Source organism: Piliocolobus tephrosceles, chromosome 15, assembly GCF_002776525.5.
Source record: "Piliocolobus tephrosceles isolate RC106 chromosome 15, ASM277652v3, whole genome shotgun sequence".
NCBI classification, from domain to species: Eukaryota; Metazoa; Chordata; class Mammalia; order Primates; family Cercopithecidae; genus Piliocolobus; species Piliocolobus tephrosceles.
This window is the reverse complement of record NC_045448.1, coordinates 3,533,664-3,557,795: the sequence shown is the minus strand read 5'-3', so window position 1 is coordinate 3,557,795 and position 24,132 is coordinate 3,533,664. Positions and strand designations below refer to the sequence as shown.

Below are 24,132 nucleotides of genomic sequence, written 5' to 3'. Positions count from 1 at the left end.
GGCCTTGAATTCCGGGGAGGAGCATTTATCATTAATTGCATCGGAATGAAGATTTCCAAGGAAGAGGGGATAAGGGCTATGTTTTAGCACTAGTGAGCGGGCAGCTGTGGCCAGGACGTGACTGAGGAAGAATTGCCCCTGTGGGAGGAGGCTCAGAGCTTCTGCAAGAGCCTGAGATGAAGGAATGAATTAGGGCAGGAAATGCAGGAGCAGAACGAGAGAAGAAATGCAGGGGGCATGGAAAGGAGGAATCTACAAAACCTATCCCTCAGCAGAGCTGGGTGTCAGAGCTGCCCAGAAGGCCAGCTTCGGAGTGCTGGGCCCCACCGCAGAGCTCCCAGCTCAGGAGGCCTGGATAAGGCCTGTGTGTGGCATTTCTAACAAGCTCCTGGCTGACACGCTGCTGATGCTCCTGGACCCCATCCCGAGAGCCGCTGCCTGAGACTGACCCCAGAGGCATCAAGACGGGAACCTGGGAGAGGCATGGCAGAGCTGCACCTGGGGGCCTGCCTGGAGCAGAGGCTTCCATGATAAACCCAATGCTTGGAATTCTGTTCTCCTCCCGCCGGGACCTGGGGACAGTCAGTCCCCTCTGGTGGACTTGAACAGCCAGGGCCAGAATCCCCAGGAGTAAATCAGGAACATGCAGAAGCCTCACCAGGGGATGAGGGGGACTGACGGTGGTCCTAAGGAGAGGGTGTCCCCAAAGCAACTGCTCCTGGGGGCCAAACAGCAAGGCTCTGAAGGGTGGGAACAGACGAACCAAGAATTCACACACAAATATGCAAAATGATATCAAAGAGATGGCAGATATTCCCAGCATGAAACAAGAATATGAAACCATAACACAGAAGCAAGTAGAAACACTGATGTGAAACTCCAGTCGTGGAAAGAAAGATCACAATGGGGTGAACCGTAGAATGGACATGGAGGAGGTGCAAGCTGCTGTTTGGAGGTAAAACTGAGGAACGCCCTTAGAGGAAAGGAGGGAGGAAGAAACAGGATCTGCAAAAGAAGAGCTAAGAAATGAGGGTGAGCAGACATGCCAACACCAGCGATAAGAATCCCAAAAGGAAGTTACAGTAAGAGTGGAAGGAGAAAATATGTATAGAAATCATGAAAACTAATTTCCTGGAATTGAGGAAAGAGGACAAGCCACAGGTAAAAGAGTCCATGGATGTCAAAGAACAGAAACTATAGGAAAACTTGTCATTGTGACACCCAAGGTCACAGATGGCATCCTCAAGGCGTTGGGGAGGAAGATCTGGCCACACCGCCCGGCAGGACAGGACTGACTGAGGCCTCTTGGCAGTAACACAGACAGGAAAGACACTGATATTTTCGAAATCTGGAAGGAAAGAACACTAAAGCCAGCCAGACCTTCAGGTAAACACAAGGGACGAGATAAAAATGTCCTCAGGCTTACAAGGCCTCGGGAGATTTGCCACACAGAGACCTATGCCAAGAACATTTTTAGAGGACGTGGTTAAACAAGAGGGACAGTGAATCCAGGAGTTGCTATGAGAATGGTGTGAAGTAAAGGTGACCAAATACAAGGACCAATTTGCTTCGTCTTTTTTAAAAAAGCTAAGATCAAAGAAAACACATTCATCATAACCCAAACTTCAAATTCTCGATCATAGCCATGAGATAGGGGCTATTGAGGGGAGCCAAAGGACATACAATTGTGCTTATATTCTTGGCTGGGGACGGGGAAGATGCAGAAATCAATCAGCTCAGAATCTCCAAGGCTTGGCGACTGGCAGATGAGGGAGAAGATGTGTGCAGTGTCTAGCATGGGTCCAGGGATTCTGGGTGCCCAGCAGAATGATGGAGCCGGGAACAGGCAGAGGAAGGCAAGGAGTGGGGCTGATGGCTTGCGGTGCAGGCGGATAGAGGAGAAAACGAGCTGTCAGCAACTGGGTAACGGTAAAAAATGCACCTGAAAAAACTCAACTGGAATATGTCTCCGCATAAACCAAAGGCATTTCAGGTTTTCCTTCCAGCAGCAGGGGCCTTGCAGGAATGAAGCTGGTTGTTTTCACGTTCATTTGTTTGCTTCTAGGAAGTTGTGTTCTTTTCATTCAGGGATGGAACCATAGATACCAAAGAAGAGGACTCTGGGGGGCTCAATGCAAAACTCGGGAGGTGCCCGCTGAGTGAGACAGAGCCATGGCCACCAAACTGTGGTTTAAACCCTACAGGGCCAACAGGACACCTGGCCTCCCACGTGCTGGAGGAACAAATGGTTCAGGCATGTTCCCCTCGGACTCTTCGCTAAACTCATCTCGGCCTCATTTTCTTCAAAGAGAGGTACAAAGTCTACTCACAGGGTGAAGGGTAAGTAGAAATTCCTCAGTGGGATAAGACAGGAAGGAAGTTCCAGATAGAAAATGACACATCCATCCATGTGAAAATGTGAGCCTGTACGTGATGTTCAGATTACACCTACACAGACATACAAATGTGAGCCGGGACGTCACATACAGAGAACGGCGGCGTTTACTGAAGTGCGAGTCTCACAGAAATGAATAGCAACAAAGTGGATATCAAATGAGATCATGCACATAAATCAAAGTGTTTTGCATCATAAAATACTAAACACTAGGTATTTCGATTATTACTTGTATCAGAAAATCTGAGGACTAAATGAAACAGCCATTTGCAAAATTGTTTTGTAAATTGGAAAACATTACAAAAATGTCTATTAAATGATTTTTAATGAACCTTAAAGATTGGGGATATAGTAGAAAATGTAAATATCTCTAAATTAAATCCTGTACCAATAAACAGCCAACTTGGCTGTTTTCCCAAAATAAAGATACAGTCTATCTCACAGGAATTTTAAAATATTTATGTTTAATGAGCTTCCTTTTCAAGACCATGTAGTGATTAAAAGATAGACCTGATTTTCAGCTAAGGCTTCAAAATCTCTGGAAGCAGGGTCTCACTGGGCACCCTGAACCCTGGACTCCGAGTCCATGGGTCTCAGCTGTTAGTTCAGCTAGTTTCCCCACTATTAAGGGACTAAAAATATATATATATTTATCAGACAGGGTCCCAAACTTTAAGGAGCTTACAATATAGTGGAGAAGAGATGACAAGTCCACAAATAACCATAGTCCAAGGTTGATGGGCTATTTATCAGGAAGCTGAACCCAGGACTCAGTCTTCAGGTCTCTCCTCCAACACTAACTCCATCCCACCCAGCACCTCAACCGCCAATACCATCCACAACACTCAGCTCGTGTGTCCGTTTCTCCAGCCTGACCTCTTCCCTCAACCGCCAATACCATCCACAACACTCAGCTCGTGTGTCCGTTTCTCCAGCCTGACCTCTTCCTTCAACCACCAGTACCATCCACAGCACTCAGATCGTGTGTCCGTTTCTCCAGCCTGACCTCTTCCCTGACTTCACACTCACGTATCCAGCCTGGCACATCCCCACTCTGACGTCCAATATGCCTCGCCAACTGGACGCATCCAAAAATTCATTCTTAACTCCCCCAAAACCTGTTCCTCCTCCCACTTCCCCTTCTCAGGAATGGTACCGACAGTCACCCAGCTGCTCTGATCAGAAGACTGGGAGTCTTCCTCCTTTCTCCCTCCTCTCCCCTCCCGCGTCGCCTCCCCCACCACACACTCCCCACCTCCACCCCACCCCCACCTCTCACTCACTCATTCCTACATGAGGTTGATCAGTAACACAGCCACAACCTGTCTGCCTTGGCCCCAGCCACTGTGGTCTCCCCAGGATCACTGCAGGAGCCTCTAAACAAGTCTCCATCCCACCCCGTAGTCAGGTGATGACACTCCCTGCTCAGAACTCGCCACTGGATTCCCACCACACTCACGGCCCAAGTCTCTCAGCGAGGTCTACAAGCCAGTCTTCATTCCCGGACTCAGCAGCTCCCGCCCTCCCTCACCAGGCACTGCCCTGCCACCGGTGGCTTCCCACCGCGGAGTCTGCGCGCCTGAGGGTCCCTCTGATCGGGACAATCTCCATCCAGATCACGATGCGCTTTACTTCTCTGTGCCATTCAGATGTGTTCTCAAATGTCACCTCCTCAGAGAAGCCTGCCCTGACCAGCTCACTCACTCACCCCAAGCCCGGCCCTGCTTCATTTCTCTGTGCCGCCCTTCGCGGGGCATTTATCAGGGATCTGCTCCTGAGCGTGCATCTGTCGTCTCTCCACTAGACAACGTCTGCCCTGCGAGGACCATACTCACCCCATCCCCTTAGGGCTTAGATGGAAACCCCTCAAGCGCTCAATAAATATTTGTTGAATCGATCAACAAATAAAGAAAGGTTCAGTATGTGGTGCAGCCAAAGACTACTTCACTTCTACTTTGAGATGGGCAAGGTCAGGCCACACCCAGCGTGTCCAGTGTGTGCCCTGCACCTTGCACCTACGCTGGGATGGGGCTACTACCTGGGCCAGGAAGATGCACAGGACACGCTGTGCTGAGCCAGAAGTGACATCCACTGGGGCAAGCAGCTGCCACTAACAGCGGTGGCCAGGCTGCTCCATGACAATGGTCCGCTTCACCTCCCTCAGACCTTTCACTGCCTCTGGGGTGCGGGCCCCTCTCTTTCCTAATCAGTCTAGTCAAGATGAGTAAACCCAAGTTCGTGGATCACCATGGTCTCTCCAGAATGACTGTCACCTAAATCACGGACGCTGATGTTCAAAACACCCGCTGGTGGATAAGGGACAGCTGTGCCCATGATACAGGGCAGCATGACTGACGCTGAGCCCTACACAGAAACCAAGGCGGGAAGCTCCTGCCTCAGAGGGGCCAGGGGCCAGCTCACAGGGGTGGGCCATGGGAATACACATGCATGTGCTGTGTACATGTATGTCCCGCCCTGGCATTCATCATTAGCTCTTAAAACATCATAAAACTCTGCATGTAGCCACTAGGGCCATCTGTAAGTGCTGCAGCCCTGGGTATCCATACCTGTCTCCCAGCATTTTCCAAAAAGTTTCACTACGGCCAGGCCCTGCTTCCCTCAGGGCCCTCACGCCTCCTCGCTCCTATGGCAGGCCATTGTCCACACAGTCCCCCCACCCCAGAACACCTCCCTTACTTCCACTACCCATTTCTTCAGAACCCAGGACAGACCCTCCTTCAACTCTCTTCTGCTCTGAGAACTCTCACGGAGCTCAAGGTCCTCCTCTCTCTCACCGGCCTGGCCCCAGCACTGCCTCCGATTGCAGTGTAACTGTTTCCCTTAGGAGATCCGTCTCCCAGCAAGGGCTGTGTGATCCTGAGTGTCAAGAAGCATGTTCTTGCAGATGTTTTATCACCTCCCAGCTCCTAGAATAGTGTGCGGTGCAGAGTATACACTCAACGAACAGTGGGAAATTGAAAACGGAGAGTGGAGATCATTCCACTTTAGTCTCAGAGAAATTCACAAGAATAGCTCGTCACCTTTTCCTTCCAGCAGGTAGCATGGAAAGAATTTTCAGAACTGTTGACCTCAGGCAACTTGCCCTCTTTCATCCTCCATGGCCCCCACTCCATGCTAAACATCATTCCTTTCTTAGAGTGGGTCATGCTGGTCCCCATCCACTCCCACTTTCCCTGGCCAGGGCCTGGCCTAGGTGAGGCACAAGAGGCCCACAGGGTGCTGATGTGAGAAGGTACCCTCCTGCCGCGACTCCTCCAGGTTCTCCAGTTCTTACAGCACGCATCTCTTCTGGGAGGTCTCTCAGTCTGCGCTCCCCTGGCAGTGTGCTCCCTCTCACGAACATGCCGCCCTCGCTGTAACTGCTCACGTGACATGTTTCCTCTCTGCTGGGCTGCACTGGGGCTGAGGACCGAGCCTGTTCTGCTCCCAGCTGCATCCCTGGTGTTCAGCCAACAGCCTCTATGAGCACCTTTTCCCAGCCGAGATCAGCAATCGTCTCGCATAGAGACTTACAGAATTTCACTTAAGTATTTCTCTGGGCTATTTGGATGCATTATGCCAAAAGTTCAAATATCCAATAAATCAAGGAATTTTAATACACTACAAATAATTAGCCTGGGCAACATGGCAAGACCTCATCACTACAAAAAAAAAAAAAAAAAATAGTCATGAGTGGTGGCTTATACCTGTAGTCCCAACTACTCAGGAGGCTAAGGTGGGAGGATCCTCTTAGCCCAGGAGGTCAAGACTGCAGTGAGTTGTGACTGCACCACTGCACTGAGCCCGGGCAACAGAGTCTCCTAAAAAAAGAACCGGCTTAGTTTCTAACCCACACAAGGAAAAGGTGTGACGGAAATCTCAGCTGAATCATATTGGCATTATCTAAAGGATGATAAATACAGAGAAATATAAATAATTTCTCAAATGCATGAGAAACAGTAGCTGTAGTTCCCATTCAAAAGTAACACGCACATTGATTTTTTTAACTCTGTTAACGTGCATATTGCTTCACTCCTTCAAGCTTAGCATTAGTACTTTCTAAGCATTTCTTTTATTTCTAAGCTCTGCACTTTTCCTAAACTCAACCATAAAAAGCTAATTTAAGTCCAGGAAAAAAAAGAAATTAGCTTATTGATCTAATGTCTTTTTTACTCTTTAAATATTCTATTCCCTTCCTTACTTCTACCATACAAGAATTTTCTCTGCTACTTTCACTACTATCATTCTACATGTGATACTTAAGATTTATTCCAAGGCTGGGTGCAATGGCTCATGCCTGTAATCCCAGCACTTTGGGAGGCCGAGGCGGGCAGATTACCTGAGGTCAGGAGTTCAAGACCAACCTGGCCAACATGGTGAAAACTCCTCTCTACTAAAAGTACAAAAATTAGCCAGGCATGGTAGCAGGCGCCTGTAATCCCAGGTACTCTGGAGGCTGAGGGAGGAGAATTACTTGAACCTGGGAGGTTGATGTTGCAGTGAGCCAAGATTGTGCCATTGCACTCCAGCCTGGACAACAGAGCAAGTCTAAAAAAAAAAAATAAGTAAATAAATAAAAAACAGATTTCTTCCACTATCGTTTCTGGCTTCTCCCAGAAGTATACACAGGTCTATCTACTGCACACAGCTTTATTTCTTTGAGAATAATACACTAATATTTATAGCTGCATTCTGGGAGCATGGAGGTATTCCCGGTACAGATTTGTGCATAAGCATCTAACTTCCACCTGCTCGTCGCCACTGCCATGAGGTTACTCATCGCTCCACTGTTCTAAACGGCTCAACAGTTTACATCCTACTCAAAAGAGGACATCAGTTTTCACTGATGCTATCACAACTGTTGACTGTAAATCACTCTTGAATGTTTTTAATCTACCCCCAAGGGAGAGTTAACTGACAAAAGCGTAAGACAGGATTAACTGTTTCTGCTCCTCCTCCCCAGCGGCCACCATCAGGAGACCACCGCTGCCCGCGGCGGGCTCCTCCTAACTCTCCTTGCTGCATGGCGTGTTCCCACTTCTCAGCCTGGAAGATCTTCCTCTCCCCTGCGCCTTCTCAGGCCCTCCCAGGGCAGTCCTTCACATCTCATTATCGCCCAGAAGCGTCCCCAGGTGGATGTCTTGACCTTGCCTCTGCAGCCTCTTGGCCTCCCAGCCTCCCGCTCTTCCACTTCACCTTCTTCTAATCTGTACCAACAGCCGGACCCTGGGTCTGACGCCACCCAACTGGCTCTGGCTTCACGTCCACACCAACAACGGCTTCGCCTGCTGCGCCATGAGCCCCCGTCCCTGCCTGTCCCTCCCTGCCCTCACCTCGTGGACCAACCGCCCATCTGCCTTCTCCTCTCTCATCCCCAGCTTCTGAGTGCCCGAGAGTACTGCAACTACAGTACATGAAGTACAGTACGTGTACATGCAACTACAGGCTGGTTCCGCTACAAATCTTCGGCGCGCAGTCCAGCAGGGCCCTCAACCCTGCTCGGCAATCCTCCCATTCCATGGCCCTCCCGCTGCCCCCATTCTCCTTCTGGCCCTTCGCAAGACACAGCCTTCTCCTTTTTAGAGTCCATTAGGCATTAATTTGCCACCTTCCTTCCCTCCTACCTTAAAGCTTTCTGTACCTGCACCAATCCTCACCTCCACCCCTGCCTTGCAGGAAGAGTGGCTCCCCCACCTCGCACGGCTTACGCATCCACCCATCCTCCAGGTCACACCCTCTTCCACCTGCTCAGGGTCTGGCTCCTATGCCCCACTCCTTCCTCCACCTTCTCCTCGGGAGAGAGGTGTGCTCAGGCCCCTTGTGTTCAGCGGTGACCATGTCTTTGCCCTGAGCCCCTCAAGCCACAATCCCGCATCACCCTTCTCTCCCTATTTCACATACATGTACCCCCTACACTCCCATCTCTGCTTTCTCATCCACCCCTCCAGCCCGTCCACAGGACCTGGCTTCCATCTCACAGTGCCAGTGGCCACCTGCTAAGTGCAGTCAGAGAGCACATTCTAGATCTCGTCTCCCTGGCCTCGGCTGTGGTGTTCGCTGGAAGCTAATCCAGCCCAGGCGTCCAGGCTGTGCCTTCCCGGGCCGCTGCCTCCACTCTGGAGTCTGCAGCTCTTCTGCACGTCCCTCTGTGGCTTCCCTTTATCTCCCACTCCAAAGTACCCCCAAGAACTCCACCCCCAGCTAGTTAGCGGACCCAGGACTGGGAAAGGCAGACGGCCAGGAGTCCATAGCCACAGAACACAAGGCAAAAAGAATTCAAACCACCACATCCGGGGCAAAGGCAGGATCAAGTGCCACGTGGTCAGATGAGGCACCAACGGGCAGGGCCACCCAGAGGTGGAAACCCATTCCAGCATCAGGACCACGAGGGCATGAACTTGAGGCCGGAAAGATGCCAAGGAAAACAGAGCTGCCCTTATAGGATACCCAAGACCTTGCCTGCGGGCAGAACAGGGGCATAAAAAGAACCGATGAGAGGAGGATTCTTGTCTTTGATTTACACAGTTTGACGTTTCTGCCTTCTTGTGAAAACTCTGACCACAACGGCCCCACACTCTCACCAAGTGACAAGCAGTTGATGGAAGACCCCACAGGCACCCGAGCTGCCCACCTTCTCCAGGCCAGCTCCCGGGGGTCTCACCCACACAGAGCTCCACCGACTACTGAGTTCACACATCCCCAGTCGAAAACTCCAGCTTCCATCTCCGTCTGCAGCCCAGGCCTGGGGGTCCCACAGGCATGTCTTCGTTGATTCTTTAACTTGTTATCAACAACCAAACCTGCTCCTCTGCAGGACTCCCCACCTCAGAAAAGAACTCTCATTGGTATGGTTGCTCCAGTACAATATTGGAGGAATAATAACTCTTCCAATCCATGAACACGATATCTTTCCATCTATTGTATCTTTTTCAAGTTCTTTCATCAGTGTTTTATAGTTTTCAGTGTAGACAGCTCTCACTTGCTTGGTTAAATTTATTCCTAAGTATTTTACTCTTTTTGATGCTTTAGTAAATGGGACTTTTCTCTTAACTTCTTTTCCAGATAGCTTGTTGAGATTATGTGGAAACACAAGTGATTTCTGTATGTTGGTTTTATAACCTGCAACTTTACTGAATTCTTTTATCCTAACAGTTTTTTGGTACAGTCTCAGGTTTTCTATATATAAAATTGTATCATCTGCAAACAGATTATTTGACTTCTTCCTTTCCAATGTGGATGCTTTTTGTTTCTTTTTCTCATCTGGTTGCTCTTGTTAGGACTCCCAGCCTTATGCTGAATGTAAGTGGTACAAGTGGGGCACCTTTATCTTGTTTCTAATCTTAGAGGAAAAGCTTTCAGCATTTTACCATCGAGTATGATGTTAACTGTGGTCTTGTCGTGTTTGGCTTTTATTATGTTGAGATATATTCTTTGTATACTAATTGGCTGAGAGCTTTGATCGTGACAGGTTGTTGAATTTTGTCCAGTGCCTTTTCTGTATCTATTGAGATGATCATGTGATTTCTTTCATTCTGTTAATAAAAGTGAGGTGTAAAGTTAGATTGTTTGAGATCTTTCTTCTTCGTTAATATGGGCTCTTTTTTTTTTTTTTTTTTTTTTTTCCTTTTTTGAGACAGAGTTTTGCTCTTGTTGTCCAGATTGGATTGCAATGGTACAATCTCAGCTCACTGCAACCTCCACCTCCCGGATTCAAGTGATTCTCCTACCTTAGCCTCCCAAGTAGCTGGGATTACAGATGCCCGCCACCACGCCTGGCAATTTTTTATATTTTTAGAAGAGACGGGGTTTCACCATGTTGGCCAGGCTGGTCTTGAACTCCTAACCTCAGGTGATCCACCTGCCTCAGCCTCCCAAAGTGCTGGGATTACAGGTGTGAGCTACTGCGCCTGACCAATACAGGCATTTTCTTTATGAAATTCACTCTTAGAACTGGTTTTGCCGAATCCCGTAAGTTCTAGTATTTGTTTCCATCTTTGTTGCTCTCAAGATATTTTTTTTATTTCCCTTTTGATTTCTTCCTTGACCCAATGGTTGTTTAGGAATGCATTGTTAAATTTCCACATATTTGTGAATTTTCCAATTTTCCTCCTGTTACTGATTTCTAATTTTGTATCATTATGGTCAGAAAAAATACTCGATATGATTTCAATCTTATATTTGCTAAGATTTGATTTGTGGCCTAATATGATTTATCCTGGAGAATGCTGTGTACACGTGAGAAGAATGTGTATTCTGCTGCTGGTGGACAGAATGTTCTGCAGTCTGTTAAGTCCATTGGGTTTATATTGTTATTCAAGCCCACAGTTTCCTTATTGACTTTCTGTCTGGATGATGTATTCATTGTTGAAAGTGGGGGTACTGAAGTTGCCTCCTATTATTGGATTGCTGTCTACTTCTCCCTTCAGTTCTGGTAATACTTGCATATTATATATTTAGGTGCTCCAGTGATGGTTGCATATCTATTTATAACTGTTGTATATTCTTGATGGACCGACTCTTTTAACATAATGTGGTGACCTTCCTTATCTCTTGCTGCAGTTTTTCACATGATGTCAATTTTGTCTGAGGTAAGTCCAGCTGCCCCTGTTTTGGTTTCCACTTGCATGGGACAGTTTTCCCATCCCTTCACTTTCAGCCTGTGCATGTGGTTAAAGCTGAAGGCCGATCCAGATTATCCTCACAGTCGCCTGACTCATAGCCCATCTCTCACCTCCCACCTTCAATCCATCATTACAATGGACGACCACCACGGTGAGCTTTCGTTCATGCAAATGGGACCCACTGGCTGCACAACAGCAAGCCCCCTGCCTAGTCTGTCAGGTATTCATGGGACCTACGTTCTGGCCTTGGGGCTGGCCGCTTCCCTCACAATAGTGCTGAATTCCTGTGACGACAGTGTGGTGTTTCCTCAACACACTCTGCTTGTTTGTGCCTCATCGACTGTCACAACCATAATCACAAACCCATTCCATGCCTACTGTGCATCGTGTGTTATGCTAAGCACTTTACACATATTAGGACCCTTGGAAGTAGGTATTATTACTTCCAGTTTTCCAGATGACAAAACATGCATCGAGGAGTTAGGAATGTGCCTGAGGTAACACAGACACCGACAGCGGAGGGATTTGCTCCACGTCAGACCCCCAAGCCCATGCTAGGAGCCATTACACACACTACCTCCCTCCCACATGCTCTTCTGTCCCATGGAATTCATTTCCCCCATCTCTGCCAAGACTCAATCCAAACACCAGCTCCCACAGGCCTGGCTCCTCCAGACCAACTGGGAGGCCTCATTATATATATACACACACACACACACATATATACACCAACTGCAGCATTCTAGCAACTTGAATGGTTGGCCCACTCAGTAGGGGTTTCAGAGAGCAGGACTCTTTTTTGCAATGCTGTATTCTCCACCCCTACCACACGGTAGATGCTCAATGGTTTGCTGAATGAATAAATGAATGAGGCTGGTTAAAAGTAAGCATAATACCAATATTGAAAAAATACTATCTGCTTGAAGAATGAAAATTAAGAGTTTATGGTGAATCATTTTAGACCTTGCTGGTCCAGGCAGAAAACTCTCACAGAAAAGAATAAACACAAGCTGCCGCCCCCTGGCTGTCCTATAGGCCAGAGTCTCCTTACTTCCGAACGCCTCCTAGAGGGAAGACTTTTTCTCCGATCCTGGCCAGCACGATGTCCCAATCGGACAGACTAAATTTGGGTATAATGATTTTTGCAGGTGGAATAAATAATCTTCCATTTGTAAAAACACTGCAAGGATAAAAAGAAAAGCATCCATTAATATGTTCAGTTTCAGGAGGAAACATTGAAAATTCAATATATATATAATTAAAGAACTGTAAAAACAATGGGATGCACTAAGCAGCCTCCAATACTACATATCATGCCCTATTGAGGACCTCATCAAGCTGTACAGAATGTCACAGAGCCTGGTGACAGGTGTGTGTGTGTGTGTATGTTTTTGTTGTAGACGAAAACCACAACAGTGGGCCACAGAAAGTGAAGGTGCCTTAAGGTTAATAGTGGTTGTGAAACGGGAAATTTCCCTTGTCCCGCTCTTAGAGCATGCGATGGGGGCGTGGCTCGCTTTTCCAGTGCCCCACTGCTCAAACCTCTAGGGGGCGCATGCAGACCGGCAGGCTGTGGGGCTCCAACTCCACAGTTGTGACATTCTGGGCAGCTTGATAAAAATCTGGGCATTTTATAAAATCTAAAATGCCCAGATGAATAGAACATAACTCCGCTTTTTATAAAACATGTCTCCCACTACTCTAATGGGTAAAATGAAAGAAAATTGTGTCCATTTGGAAAACAGGCAGACAATGTTGCCTTCAATAATGTAGCTGCTTTCCCTTTCTCTGGAGCCGAGATCATCTCCCAAAGAAAATAATATGCATTCCTTTGAAAAGTTAATAGAAACCGCTTATTTCTTTTTTTTTTTTTTTTTTTATTATACTTTAAGTTCTAGGGTACATGTGCATAACGTGCAGGTTTGTTACATATGTATACATGTGCCATGTTGGTGTGCTGCACCCATCAACTCGTCAGCACCCATCAATTCATCATTTATATCAGGTATAACTCCCCAATGCAATCCCTCCGCCCTCCCCCCTCCCCATGATAGGCCCCATTGTGTGATGTTCCCCTTCCCGAGTCCAAGTGAGCTCATTGTTCAGTTCCCACCTATGAGTGAGAACATGCGGTGTTTGGTTTTCTCGTCTTGTGATAGTTTGCTAAGAATGATGGAAACCGCTTATTTCACTCCTGAGTTTTAAGGCAACTTCAGTATAATCTTAGGGGTGTTAGTTTATTGCTTCTATGTGTTGAGGGAGAGGAAGTGCTTAGAAGATTTTCAAAACCCAACACAAAGTTAGTAGTGTTCATGAGACTATGCCATAATCAAAGACACATGCAATAGTTTCAGACTCTTGTAATTCCCATTAAAATAATGTAAAATACAAGGTATATTGTTTAAGTCTAAAAAGAATAAATGATATCCTTGATATCCTTTAACAATATGTAAGCTCAACTTTGCAATTCTGGTTGTTAATTTTTTTACATTAAATTTTTTTATATTATAATTTACTGTTACTGCCATTTTTTGTCTTTTTCCTTAAATGCAAATAACTTAGAATTTGAGAAATATCTCTCTGTAGAGTAAATATAAATCTTAATTTAATATGTTTGTCACAATAAAGAGAATCTATTTTCTCTGCTAAGGTTTTGTGGCAAAAGAGGCTTCCAATCAACCCAGAGTCCAACTTATTCCATATTTAAGATGCTGCCCACAAGAAGTCATAAAAAGAAATGTTCTATGCAAGTTATATCAGAGTTTATCCATGTGCTAGTACAATTACAATAAAGATTTGCTACAGTGTTTTCAACTACTGGTTTTCCTAATTGGTTTAGGCTGCAAGTTTTTCTAAATACAGATTACTAAGAGGAATAAAATAATAAATGTTTAAACAAGGTCTTGCTATTATTTTGTCTCAATTTTTAAGAAATTTAATGTATAGTCTTATCCTGAGTATTGAGAAATAGGCACACCAACCCACTGCTGATGCAGCTGAAAATCAGCACAGTCTTCTTGAAGAACACTTTGGCAAAACAGATCAATGTAATATAAGGGATCAATAACCACCGACCCACTCATCCCACACCATGAAATCCACCCCACAGGAGAGCGGACAAAGATTTAGAGGTGAAGGTCTTTCTCACAGAATTATGTATGAAGTCAAAAATATAAAATGTCTAAGTATGGAAGACTGGTTAAATAAATTATGCCACAGCCACACCATAAAGTATACAGCCATTAAAATTTGTTTATGCAGAATTTGTATCTACAGGGGAAAAAGGATCAAATATAATTAATGTCGTAGACAAAACCACAACAGTGGGCTACAGAAAGAGCACGAGGAGTGAAGGTGCCTTAGGGTTAATAGTGGTTGTGAGAAGGAAAAGTTCCCTTGTCCCCCTAGCAGAGCGAGCGATGGGGATGTGGCTCGCTTCTACAGGGCCCCGCTGCTCAAACCCCTAGAGGGGCGTCCAGACGGGCAGGCTGTGGGGCTCCCACCCCATGGCAGTGTCTAGGGGTAAATGTTTCCAGCTCCTGAAGCCCCAGGGGGTGTGTGTTACAGGCTGCTCTTTTGAGTTTGGCCCTAGGTGGCTTGTGTTAATCAGCTCAATTAGACCCCTGCCTTGTGGCAAAGACAAAGGGCTTTGTATCCTGGGTTCTGGCCTTGGTGTACCAGAAGAATTGGACCATTATGTGCACTTGGAGAATGAGTGCAAGGTTTCATTGAGTGGAAGTAGCTCTCAGAAGATGGGGGAGCCAAAAGGGAGATGGTTTTTCCCTGGAATCGGGCCTCTCAGCACCCCAAGGCTCCTCCAACTGCCCCAGCCAAACTCCGTGCTGGTCTGCCTTTGGTGGCCCGCCGCTGTGCTGGTGCCTGTTAGTGCGTCCCTCTTGATGCACCACTTGTGTGTTCCTCCGCCGATGTGCTCCTCCCCACGTCCAGCCATTTCTGTCTCTGCCTTGCTAGGGTCTCAACTTTTTATAGGCACAGGATGGGGGCATGGCAGGCCAGGGTGGTCTTGGGAAATGCAACATTTGGGCAGGGAAACAAAAATGCCTGTCCTCACGCAGGTCCCTTGGGTGGAGCCCTAGTCAGGGACCACGCCCTCCTCTCCCCAGCACTTCCCTTCCCCCTTCTGTATCGTTTAAAGGGACCACACTCTTCCCTTCCCAGCGCTTCTGTATCACTTGTCTCTGAGGGATGGGATAACTGGAGAGTTTTATTTTATTCTTTATGCTTTTCTAGATTTCCGCATTTTTATAATAAGCCTGTAAATAGAAAAATCTGTAAAATTTTTTGAATTTTTAAGATAAAGAGAAGAAACAATAATCTCTGATTTATAAACTAGGAAATGGCAAGTTCAGAGGGAGAAATGGACTTCACACATCTCTAAAAGTTTGCTGGTTGAACTGAAGAATGAAGCTAGACCAATTTCATGGGTTTGGGGCCCGTGTTGCTCAGGCAGAGATGATCCATCTTCCAGGTAGCTGAACAAACAACTCCATCTAAAACAGCCAGAAAAGTTTCCTTGCAAGTCTGTGATAGGTTGTGGATGGGCACACATCAAATCCCATCACTGGTAAATAAACACTGGTACGTGTGAATTTTGAATACCTGGTACTCATTTTTGAAAGCACAATTTATATATGCTGATAAAAAAACATATCCAAGATAAATTGGGGGGTTACAAAAAAGTGAAGATACACAACAGTGCATGCAGTACACATATACCTATAAACGCCTGACCATTCATGGCCCATCCTAGAAAGAGACCAGAAACTGCGACGCTGGTTCCTTCTGGGGGAATCACTACAGAACTAGTGATATAAACCAAGAGACTTTTTTTTTTTTCCCAGATAGACAAGTGGAAAAAATTTATTGCCCTTGGAGTGGGATGAATACATCTCATCATATAGTTCATCTCAATTTAATTTCATTATCTCTCCTCTTTCTTCACACTTTGAATTTTCCTCAACTCTCTGCCAACAAAAACTTGCAATCTGATAGAGAAGTTGCACATACAATTATCTGTAATACAAATCAAACCCTTTGACAAGGGAGTAAAAACAAACATTAATTCTCTTTTTACTTTACTTCAATCTCATTGCTCAAAATGAATATTCAAAAATCAGGCATTTATCCAATCTGCCATTAATGTGAAACACATTGATGTGAACTGTTGATGGCGCACCGAATTATTTATTTCTTAACAAATATCATCAGTCTCATGTATTTTGTTATAACAACCCAAACAGACACCTCCCTTGAAGGAAACAACTTCTTCAAGATGCCTCCCAAGGAAATAACACAGGAAATACACATGGCCCACTCAAATCTATCACCAGAGTCATTGTTTGTGTTTACACCTGACTCCTCCCAGAAAGGTGCAAATGCAGGGCATTCTGGACAAACAATAGCTTGAACCCTTTAGCTTTTATCTGGACCGAGCAGCTGCCCCTCACTTCCTCTGCCAGAAACATACCCCTGGGAAAATTCTAAATATGGGCTGAGGAAGGGGAACAGCTTGCCCTGGACCCTTCCTTCACTGTCAAATACACTTTATCCAATTACCAGAGGCCCAGCAGCCAATACGTCCCCAGTATGTCCCCACACTGATTTGCATGTTTTCTAAACGGTTGGAGGCTTTTCTGCTGCCAAAATGTCTCCATGATGTCAGTTGCCAACATTTTCCTGGAAGTAATCTATCCCACTTGGGGTACCCCCTCTATAACTTCTAATGAAAGATCAAATTTCACTAGCAAAATTACATAAGCAATTATAAATACAACACATTAGTCGAAGACTCCATTGCCATCACAGCCTCAGTCATCAGGCATCTTAGGAAGAGCCCACGTATCCAGAGTCCAAGCTGGCTAAGCTGTCTGAGGAACTGGGTTGTCCATGGCCATGGGTGTTACCCATCCTTCTTGTGACTCCCAGATCCTCACCCCATCCTCCTCAGAAACGGTCCCCCTTTGAAACCACTACAGGAAGACCACGAGAATGCCCTACACCTCCTGGCTAACAGGAGATTCCAATTTAACACAGTCTGACATCCTCAGACACTGTCGAGAGTTAATTAAGTACACAGTCCTACAATCAACAAATCAAGGCCATCTTTCTCCTCAAACTCCTTGATCAGCCTTTACACAGTTTGAAAGTATGAGATCTGGTATTTTGGAAATGCCACCATCAGGAAACTAACCTTGAACCCCACACAAGAAAGGCCTTGTGCTGTTTTGTTCATTGCTGCCAAATTACAAGGTGTTCAACCTCTGTCCGTGTCTCATGGCTGAAAAATATATATAAGGATGCTGCTGACTGGAAAGCATTCCAACCGGAGATCTCAAACCACAGTTCTATTGACAGCCTCGGGCCGCAGATGACAGCCAGAGGCAGACGACTGTCCCAACAACCGTGGAACAAGCGGGTGATGCCACGACATGGTTGGCTTCTCTCCAAGATCATGGAACAAGAGCCCACAGATTCCCCTGCCTTTTCATACTCCCCAACAGACTAAATCTTCTCCCACGATTCCTGTATCTTCCTCCCAAATGCATCAACTACTCCTCAGTCCCCTGAACCACATCCAGCCTTCTACTGGGCCCTCCCTGGTTCCCTCCATCTCACACTGCTTGTGCTTTCCTAGTGCGGTCATCACTACCTCCTCCTCTCGGATCACCAAGCAGCCGATGAGACTAACAGATGAATTCCTGGGTTTGCACTCACTGCCTCTACCCTACTCAGTCCTGAAACTGGGACCTCCTTCATAATGGCCTCATCATACTCATAGATATGGTCCTGACAGGAAACATCCCATACACATGACCACAGCAGTCCCCTTCTGAAGTGGCACCAAACTGTAACTTCAAGGCCCCCAAGACTGGGACTATGACATGGCCTCGTGAGCTCAAGAACACGACAGTTCACGGGAAATCAGTCTAACAGACATAGCCTGTCTGTGGGACACAGGGAATCCTCCATGTCCCTGTAGCAAGACACATTCTGTTCTCACGAAACAGGGGCTCAGTGTAAGGGCCAAACTCCCTGTAGACATCATCTTCCTTCAACACCCCATGATGTCAACATCACAGGAAATTACTTGGCAAGGAAATCAGGCAAAGGGAATTGCTGGTTAAACAGGACTAAAATGCCCAATCAGTGAGAAGATGATGGTTATATTACATTTCTCCCTTTGGGATCTACTCCCGGTTAGCCCTTCAAGCCTCTGTCACAACCAGTGCAGGCAATGACCAACCCAATTATGCTCATAAGGGTTATTGTTGTGGGTGTGGTCATAAGACATAGAAAGTGCTTCCAGCCAGTGGATGGGCGCCTGTCACGTGGCCAATGCCGACCTTCAAATGGAGAAACGTGAGAAACTTCGCCAAGGAGACTCAGAAACGTGAGTGCTGCCCCAGCTGCTGGTCCTGAGACTTGTGGACGGGAAGCCACCTTAAGTGGGTTCTGGAAGGACCTGCTGCCTGGAGCCAGCCTGGTTGGGTGGTCTGTTCCTCCCACTGCACCCTTGCCTGTGGTGACGGATACACCATAAGGTTACAAAGCGGGTCAGCAAAGCTAGCCCCCACAGAACTGGAAGATTCTGTCTCCTACTTAGGACAAGTGGCTGCATCATTAACCTCAGAAGTGTCAGAACTTTGCAAAATGACTCCACAAAACGGACTGGCCTCAGACTACTGACCGGAAGCCAGGGAAGTGTTCGTGCACAAGTCAGTCCTCAGTGCCACCTGTTTGTAGTCAACACTTGAGAGGAAATTTGTCAAGAGACAGTCACAGCAAAGACTCACACCCAAGACATAACTTGTTGGAGGCTGAAAGAGTGAGGGTCATGATCAACTCAGTATGCCACTGGAGACTATATGAGTAAGCAGCAAACTGTTTCTCATAAATGCAGAATGCTGGCAAACTGACAAACTACGCCACCCAGAAGGACCGCAGAGGACAGTCATGACCCAGGCACAAGTGTTTCTTATGATTAGGCATCATTGATGCCTATTAGTAATAATATAAACCTGTGATCAATTAAGCAGCTGACCAATCGTTATCTCCTTCTCCCTGCTCATTCTACCCAATAAATTGGAAGGGCTGTGGAAGGTCAGGGGGCTGCCGTTGCTCACTAGAAGTAGGGAGCTCTCTTCTTCCCCTGGTCCTTTCCTTAAAACAGTTCCTTTTGTTTTTTGTTATTATTTCTACGTTCGTCCCTTCGTTCAGTCATAATGACGGTCTCAAGCAGTAACAGTAGCAACTGCTGTAGTGACGGTCTCAAGTAATAGCAGTGGCAGTCGGGCACAATAGCTAACACAGCTTACACCCTCCAGAAAAGGATTGACTTGGATCTCCCTTTAAATAATTTCCTCCACTTACTGGATGGTTTAGGGAGCTCCTTAAGGGACTCAGTTTCTTTCTCTTTTTGTTTGTTTTTTTGTTTTTCAAGAGATGGGGTCTCACTATGTTGCCCAGGATTGTCTCACACTCCTGGGCTCCAGTGATCCTTCTGCCTCAGTCTCCCAAAGTGCCGGGATTACAGGCTTGAGCCAATGTGCCTGGCCTCTGGCTTCTTTGTATCCGTCCTGATGGTCCTGCCTTCATCTCCTGACACATACCACCCTCGTGGGAGGGTTGTGCTCCTCGGCTGTCTCTCAGCTCCCCCTGAACACATGGCAGCTGGAAGCAGTGGCTGGACCCTTCTCCTCAAGTCCTCCTTATGACAGGTGGTGGTGGTTCTACAAGGAATGGATCCGCTCTTCCTCATGAACAAGAAGAGGGACTGAGTTTCGCAGAACTCTGGCCTATGACAACTCCGTCCCAATTCCTGCACTGAGATACAACCGAACTCTAGCACGTGCCCAGCAGCATCAAGCCACGGCCACAGGATGACCCCAGCCCCACCACTAAACACCCACCTGTGAAAACCCAGGGCTGCCAGGAACATTTACTGTTCATCCCAGCCAACACCTAAGAGGCCCCGACCTCTCTTACAGCACTGACAAATCTGCATCTCTTGCAATGCAGACACATTTCCCGCACCTGAGATCCTTCCCTTGAACTGCAAGCATCAGGCAGGACAGGGCCTGTCTGCCAGTCTCTGGCGGAGGACAGAATCCTAACTTCCAGAACTGCCAGCTTGCAGACCAGCTGCCTGGCCACCTTCACCGACCAACTCTTTGTACTTTTCCACTTCTCTGATTCTCCTGAGGCCCCACTTGCTCCCATCTCTCATTGCCCCTTTAAAATGCCCAAATCACTTCCACACAAATCAGAGTGGAACTCGGCTCTTTCCCCAACTATCAGTAGTTACTAAATAAAATCTGTTTTCACTGCTTTCACTAATGTCCAGCTGTATCTATCTTTGACATCAGTCTCGCAATGAGAGCCAGGACCAATGGCCCCTTCTTCTCCAGTTCTGTCTGTCACGAATGTGCCTCCTCCTCACAGAGGAGGCCTGGGGTGGGCTCTTCTCTTCCCCTGCTCCCTCAGGTCTCAGGCTCCCTGTGAAGGGCAGGGAGTCCCCAAGTAAAACCACCCCAAGGCCCAGACAATTTTTGCCAGCTCACTTCTAAATAAATGACAGAAGACCTTTTAAACCCTTTTTCTCCCAAGGCTCATTCACGACTCAGGGTGTTTTCCACGCCAGTATAAGTGGAATGACATAAGTGGAATGTACCACTGACAAGGTACATCAGAGAGAACACCAGGCAAGAGAAGTGACTCAGGCCACACGGCTCAGTCAGTGCCAGAACCAGGGCTTCAATCTGAGCCTTGACCTCCAAATCAGTGACTTCCAACCCATGCACTCACCACCAGCTCAATTCCCCAGTGACCTCGTCAGGGGAGCCCCAGGTTCTCTCTCCAGCATCCAGCTGCTGCAGAACACCGCTCAACAAGCCACTCCCTCGCCAACTCTCCTCTTGACCAGGGTCACACCCTGCCTTTCTCTTCTGAGCATCTAAGCTTCTGAAAGCCGTCATAACTATTGTTTATGTGTTTTTATAGTGACAAGGACTCCAAGGAACACGATCAGGTTTTTTTTTTTTGTGGTAGGAAGGACTCTGCACTCAGATGGATATTTGGGTCCATCTAGTGGAACTTCCAACACACCAAGACAAAGGATGGGCAAATGCTACCAGAGTGCATGGTTTCTCATTGAAAAAAATAATGATGTCTGTCAAATGAGTGAGGATCACTGATGGCCTGGGTCACACACATGAAATGTGGCTTTAGGAATGGTGTTTTTGTCAAGAAGGACCCACAAACCAACGATGTTCCCTGAGGTTGCGGTACGTTCTGCAGGAAAGACATCACTAACAAAATTCAGAAATACTGTGTCTTATTATTTCAAAACAGCTCTTAGATACATGAAAAGTGGTGTGGAAAGATCTGTGTATTTAGGTGGCCCCCGTGCGGAAGCTTAAAGTAAGGTCTTTTAAAGAAACGGTCGTTGAGATTTTACGGAAAAGCGCAAGGGGCCAAGTTTGGCGAATTCACGGTCACACTTCCTTCATCTTCCTCCTTCCCAGCCTGGGGACCTGTCGGGTGAATCAGGGGGTTTCCAGTTTCATGAGCCTCCAAGCCCTCTTCCAGGACTGAGAGGGGAAGTGGTAGAGGTGACTCTGGCTCACACAAGGCTGGCACCCCCACATGAAGAGCTCAGCATTCTCTGGAAACTCGCTGAAATTCCTTCCATTTAGACCAGAACATGGTAAGATGGAAAGATGTCCATGCCAGGGCCTGTAATCACTAAAATACTAAAACATCCCAATAAAAGGATGAGGGGGAAGAGCTGCCATTCAGAGAACTGCTACGCTGGGACAAGCACTGTGGGGCTGGCTGCAAACATTCCTGAAGCTAACCCTCACCACAGTGTGTGGCAGTTATTTTCAGCCCTGTTTTCCACAGTGGGAGACAGCCTTAGCCTCGGAGCGAAGCAGCAGGCGCAGGTCCCAAGCGGGTAAGACCAAAAGCCAGGATGTAAACCAACGTTTAGTTTTAGTCAACTGTGCTGTCTTTTTCCAACCCCCAAAACATAATGCAGATGGATGCACACAGTGATCACAACTATCCTCAATGCTTCCCACTGAGCACCTCGGTGCCTGGCACTACCAGCAGCATCCCAGGGCAGCGGCCAATGAAGCTCTAATGCACTCCGCTCCTGTAGCAACACCTGACTTGGATGTGCCGTAGCCCACAAGGGCCTTTTGGTAGCAAGAGGTCAAGGGGTGGGGGAAACAGCTTTTAAATTTCCCTTCAACATGCTGCAGCTGCAACTGCTACATTTAAAAAAACATCAAAACAAAACTTCAGAGCCTAAAACTGAGCTGTGTGTATGATGCTCTTATCTTCGCATCCCCAGGCGAACTGTTTTGCAAACAATGGCATGGTGATTCGATTGTTTTTCTTTTCCAAAATCAGGGCTCAAGAGGAGAAAGAAAAGGTAGCACATGAACAGCTGAATCAGAGAGAAGGCAGTCTAGGAAAAAGAAATCACCTGTCAGGGAGTGAGAGCAGGAGACAGCCAGGGGAGGGGAGGGGAGGGGAAGGGAGGGGAAGGGAGGGGAGGAGAGGGGAAGGGAGGGGAGACAGAAAGAGGGCTAAGGGGCATTTGTCAGGATAGAAAGTATTGTTTTTAGGGAGCTATGGCACAGTTTGATTTTTTTCACCCATAATATTGTACTCACTTTATATGTCGAGATATAGGATGATATGTTTGCCACTTGGAAGGCACATTTATATTACAATGCACCACCGGTTTGATCTGAAAAAGGAAAAAATAAGCCTGAGAATTCAGTTCAAATTAGCCAACACTCGTTAAATTCAACAGTGTGCACAGCACTGCCCCAAAACATAAGAAAAGGGGGGAATCCCTTTGTCAATAGAACACCCAGAGGCGGGTCCAGGAGGGATGCAGAGAAAGGCAGACCGGGTGGTGGGGGAGGAGAAGATCCCAGCAAGTGCAGTGCGAGGTGGTCTGGGGCTGAGGGCTCTGCACTGCACGTGGAGAGAAGTGCAGGGTGCGGGGGCCGGGCTGACGGGCAAAGGTGCCACCAAAGGCTGTGCATCCGTGCGAGGGAGGCTCCCCATGGTCCCTACGAAGCATGCGTCGATGGCCTACTATGCCAAGGAGCTCTGCTGGTCAGGTTATGGGGCCCCATTCGGACATGTCGCTTCTAATTTCATTACAAGACTCCAACCAGAATGTCCTGGCCAGGAGGCGCGAGCCCCTCCGCCTTCTCTCCTGTTTGCGGTGAATGCAGCCTGAGAGGCCGGGCCAACCACTATGGCCTGGTGACAGCTTCAGTCTCAGGTCCACGGCCGATAAGACACAAAAGGGGAAAAGAACTACTGAGACCTGTCGCAGGTAAGCAAAGCCAGTCATCCTCACAGCCCTGCTCTTTAACAATGTGCAGAAAAGCAAATGGGGGGAGCTCTGATTGGGAAGGGATGTTAACCCCCAACCCCGTGCCAAGTGACAGGGTCCTGGTCCCACCCACAAGGCTAAGGCTCACCGGAGGACACCCCAGCACCTCAGGCCCGGCATTCCTCTGAAGAGCTGCTCCCCTGTCCGTGTTTCGTCTCTACATCCCCAGCCCACCAGGATAAGAAGCGTGGGCTCCCTTCACACCTCCCTCCCCTGGTTTCCCCTGGATTGAGACCCCGTCTGCCTCTGCCCACACCTCCACTGCAGTCCCACTGCCTGGCTCACACACCCCCACCCCCGACCTCTCTCACTTGCAAGATGGCAACATCCACTCAAGGGATCCTGGCCAGGGTCCCACTCTGTCACCTCCCACGGTCACCATCGTCTTGGCGACAACACCGTTGGGTGCAGTCTCCCTCCGCGATCCACCGGGCAGCCTCATCACTCTCTGCTCATCTCCCTCCGCGATCCACCGGGCAGCCTCATCACTCTCTGCTCATCTCCCTCCGCGATCCACCGGGCAGCCTCATCACTCTCTGCTCATCTCCCTCCGCGATCCACCGGGCAGCCTCATCACTCTCTGCTCATCTCCCTCCGCGATCCACCGGGCAGCCTCATCACTCTCTGCTCATCTCCCTCCGCGATCCACCGGGCAGCCTCATCACTCTCTGCTC

The 24,132-nt window shown here is 47.7% G+C and overlaps 1 protein-coding gene across 2 annotated transcripts in view; it reads right to left on the bottom strand.

Moving 5' to 3' along the window:
* The window catches only part of DCDC2C (doublecortin domain containing 2C), a 133,755-nt gene that overhangs the window by 84,407 nt on the left and 25,216 nt on the right, over window positions 1-24,132 (bottom strand). The window contains exons 3-4 of one of the 2 annotated variants that reach the window (XM_023198370.3): window positions 22,719-22,795; window positions 12,068-12,196 (exon numbers count right to left, since the gene is read on the bottom strand). In XM_023198370.3, the coding sequence (XP_023054138.2) occupies window positions 12,068-12,196; window positions 22,719-22,795 (206 nt within the window). The remainder of the gene's footprint in view (window positions 1-12,067; window positions 12,197-22,718; window positions 22,796-24,132) is intronic. The other variant, XM_031934229.1, reaches the window with a different exon arrangement.